The 4,350-nt window shown below is 46.9% G+C and overlaps 1 protein-coding gene across 1 annotated transcript; it reads right to left on the bottom strand.

Moving 5' to 3' along the window:
• Window positions 1-669: 669 nt before the first annotated feature.
• LOC123090208 (proline-rich protein 36) lies at window positions 670-3,799 on the bottom strand. Its single transcript, XM_044511617.1, has 3 exons — window positions 3,790-3,799; window positions 953-1,859; window positions 670-881 (listed from the first exon to the last, which is right to left on the bottom strand). Exons 1-2 carry the CDS (start codon window positions 3,797-3,799, stop codon window positions 1,024-1,026), a joined length of 846 nt encoding a protein of 281 aa, XP_044367552.1. The 3' UTR covers window positions 670-881; window positions 953-1,023.
• Between the last annotated feature and the right edge of the window lie 551 nt (window positions 3,800-4,350).

The following is a 4,350-nucleotide window of genomic DNA, read 5'->3' as shown; positions in this document are numbered from 1 at the left end:
CATGGCATGGCAATATGCACAAACAACACTACAAGTTAAGTGGAGCTCAATATGCAACGAGTTGCATATTGACGGAACACCACATCAATTATTTAGTTCTCTCTCGGTTATGTACCCAACAATATTAAATATTGTTAAACATGGCAAGAGGTGAAGCATAATTAAACTACATACTTAGGCAAGTTTAATTGAGGCCGGAAACAACAAACGATAATTCCAGAAAATCCTTGATAGGTCATTAGCAATTTAAAGCAAACACAGTTTTAAGCATTTTAATTGTTGTTATCATGATGTGGATGATATATGCAAGTTTATGCAATTATTATGAAAATGTTGACATGAGCATGTTACGAGGCATTAGTCACCATGGCGGAAGGAAAAAGGTGCCACGGCGGCGAAACAGAAATGGTGCCACGGCAACATTCCGAAAATGGTGCCACGGCAACATATCGGTTCCGATAACTCGAGTGAGATACCGATGCAAACGAGAAGTGTGACGTGAGCGAGTCATGCAAGATGGTGGGGTGATCCCGGCTTCCGAGTTCCCATGGGACGGCGGCATGGAAACGAGTGACAATTCGGACGCGGTGCACACACAAGCATCTCATACAACACACATTCATTTGGTCCACGGTTGATCGTCTCGGGGCTTATACCTTCCAAGCGTGCGTTCGGGGCGGAACGAGTTCGGAGCGGTGTAGAGGAAGTAGGAGTTCACGGGACATCATGGAAGTAGTTGTACACGGCGTCGGTAGAGGAAGTAGTCGTACACGGCGGCGGCGGTAGTGGAAGTAGACGTTCACGGGATCTCGGCGGGTCGTCGTGTAGCCGTACATGTTCGAAGCAGAACTTGGCGTATCCATGTAGTAGGCGTTCCGGTCCTGCAGTCGTACTAGGCATCCGGTGAACCTGGCGAAATCCATGAAGGCGTAGACCTTCCAAGGTACTTGACGCATCAGCATGTGTAGTCGTACAGGTTCGGAGCGGAACTTGGCGGTCCAAAGGGGATGACCGGCTGGGCTGCTACTCCGGTTGGCGTGGCAGCAAGGCAAAGGAGCTAGTGCTCCTTGGCAACGGGAGGCTCGGGGCATGAGCAGGGTCGAAGAGGGCCGAGGCAGGGGGCGAGCCGCGCGGTTGGCTGATGGACTTGGCATGCTGCTGCTCGATGCAGCCAGGGGATGCAGAGGATGCCGGGAAGGCAGGGACGGGAGCCCGGGAGCAGAGGTCGGGCGTGCCGGCGAGGACGGGCAGCGGGATGACACGAGGTCGCAGGGGAGGCGGGCAACGGAGCAAGGTGGTGGTGGTGGAGGACGCGGGACGGCTCAGGCATGGTGGTCGCGGGGGCGCTCGAGAAGGGGAGGCGCCATGGAGGAGGAGAGGAAGGAGGCCGGCTGATGCGGGCGCCATGAGAGGCGTGCGGTGGTCGCGCGCAGAGGTGACCGGGTCGCCGGAGTTGGCCACGCTCAGGGACGAGACGAGGCGGTTGGGCGCGCGGGGAGGAGATGGGGGCCTGGCGCTGGGAGGAAGAGAGGCTCCAGAGGCGGCGAGGAGGAGGTCGGGCGCGGGGCCGGCAGGGGCGTCACGGAGGAGGGAGGAGCGGTCGAGCGAAGGGGGCGCTCCCTGGCGATGCGGTCGGGAGAACGAAGGGAGAGATGCGATCGAGAGGAGGGAGAGACCAGGGGATCGAGCGCAGGAGGTGGGGCGCTGCGTGCGGGGCTTGGCGGCGGGCAGGGAACGAGAGGATGGGCCGGTTTTTTTTTGAGTGCTGAGGATGGACCGGTTAGAGCTAGGGTTAGGAGGGGCTAGGTGGGCCGGCTTGGGAGGCCAGTTGGGTCGGCCCAGGTGGAGAAAGAAGTGGCCTGGCTAGGCTAGTCTCTCTCTCTCCCTCATATTCTTTTCTTTAGCAGAAAACAATTAAAGAGAAGAAAAAGAAAGAGAGGGTTAGGGAAAGGATTTGTGCATGGAGACAATTTTCCCGGACTCGCAAAAATATGCTCGTTCCAAGAAAAATAGAAAGGCCACGATTGAAAGATTTAAATTCAAACTCATTTGAATTTAATTCAAATGGGTTTGAACTAGGACTTGGTAAAAGGAAGGTCCAAAAATGTTCGGATTTTTGGTGGAGCTCCGGAAAATGATGAAAGAAATATTGGCAAGGTTAGAGAGCCAAAACTTGAAGAAGAAAAAGGCCAAGGGATTTAATATGCAAGTGGGTTCATGGGTGATTCCAAAACAATGGAATATTTTATAGTATCTCCCTAAATATCGGGAGGGTATGTTTTAAAGAGAACCCACCATGTGAGTTTCCTCAATTTAAATGGACCGAAGATCCATACGATTTATTTAGATGAGTTTTTAAAATTAATGATATGATGGCATGATGACGTGATGCAATGCAAAAATAAAAGAGCAAGCACAAAAGAAACACACGGCGAAACTCAGAATAACTGGAAGTCTTCTGAAGCGTCGGTCTAGGGGCGTTACAACATTCCACCACTACAAGAGGATCTTGTCCCGAGATCTAGGATGGCACCGGAGAGAAACGAAAGAGAAAGAGAAAAAGGTAAATCTAAGTTGCTTCTTCGACAAAAGAGTGAAACCAAAGAACCTTGAGAGGTTGAAAAGTTGAAAGAAAGAACACAACGGAGTTGAACACAATTGAGAGAACTGCGGTAGAAAATAGAAACAAGGAACACCATGTGAACCTTGGAGGTTGCAAAGCTATGAATGACGAGTACAATGGACAAGAAGGAATTGAAATCACTCTGGTTGAAACGAGATAATCAAGGAACAAGGAAGATCAAAATCGGACAACACTCCGTTTGAAAAGAGATGCAAGACTTGATACAATGAAAACGAACTTGAAGAGGTGACGCAACACTCCGGTTAAATGGATAAGCAAGAAAAGAACACGATCCTCACAATTTGCGATGATGAGTGAAGAGAGCAACATCACAATGCCTTCGGAAGAAAGAATAGAAGATAGATCATTGGAATAAAGGAATGGAGAAGAAAATGCCAACTTCTGCCACAAATGATCTTGGAAAGCACCCTTCCAAGAAGGTTAGAGTGGAGTTGTTGGAAAACCAACAACGAAACGAATAAGCTTGTAGTGGGCTTATGGAAAACATCTCAAAATTATGAGGTGACAACCGGCCACTAACGGAAACAATTGCTTGCTTGAGATCAACGAAGAGATGAAAACTGCTTTCGCCGAGAGGATAGGAGAAAACTTGGATCATTGATAAGCACCACAATAGCAACATTCCTTAGGGAAGGCTTTTAGGTGAAATATGACACAAGATAACTCCAACAAAGAGATTGATGGATTTAAAATACCTCATTCTTGACAACATGTGAATCGCGATAACACCATCTCAAAAGATAAGGTAGAAAGAATTGCACTTTGGAATGTAAGATGAAGAATGCTTGAACTCCTCTGGAAAGAATCTCGATGAACACTTCGATAAGGAATTAAATCCTTGATGAACCACCATGTAGAGCCTCCATGAAGAACTCCGGTAATAAAAGGATGCTAAAAAATAAAGAGAAGTTGAAAACACAAGGTGAAGCCTTGCGATGATTTAGAAGGAGCTTCGTGATGATATAACCGAGAGAACTTGGAACTCCAGAAAGAAAAGATGAACATCTTAGAACCGAGAATTTATTCCTCATGAACAAACTCTGAAGGAAGGGATTAATCACTTGGATGAAACAAGAATAAGAATTATGTTATGCGTATTCTTCACCAATTTAAATTGATGACAAGCAACGGATTTGGCACACTACTTATTCTCATAGAAAAGGATAAGAGAGATATATTATAAACTTCAGAAGCTATTGATGGAACCACCAGTGGAATTTGGAAACAGTGAATGAATTGATATGATAACGAAGGAAGTGAAATCTTGAACAAACCACCGTAAAATTGAAAAAGAGAGTAGCAAAGGCACAATTCACCGGGAAGAATTGAAAAACGAATGAAGATACTTGAGGGGATTTAGATACATGAGAACGAAGAGATCACGAACTGATTAGAGGATATTTGGACGAAGCACCGGTAAGATTTGGAGAACGAGAGGTACACGCTGAGAATGAATAATTCTAAGATGATGGGCTACGGAGAATCAATCTGAAAAGACTCTTGAATTGCTCCGGATGGATGAAAAGAATTCTCACAATCGAAAACAATTATGAGAGGATGGCATCAAGCTAGAACCATGAATCTCTGGAAGAACGGGTAAGGATTTAAGAGGAACTCTTCTTCGGTCTTCACATGCTGAGAGTGATGACGAGAACCACCAAAATTGTTGAGGCACTCCGAGATGAAAATTAGAAAGGTTGAACCAA

This window comes from Triticum aestivum, chromosome 4B, assembly GCF_018294505.1.
Source record: "Triticum aestivum cultivar Chinese Spring chromosome 4B, IWGSC CS RefSeq v2.1, whole genome shotgun sequence".
NCBI classification, from domain to species: domain Eukaryota; kingdom Viridiplantae; phylum Streptophyta; class Magnoliopsida; order Poales; family Poaceae; genus Triticum; species Triticum aestivum.
Note: the sequence above shows the minus strand (reverse complement) of the source record. Positions and strands in the feature narration are given on the sequence as shown.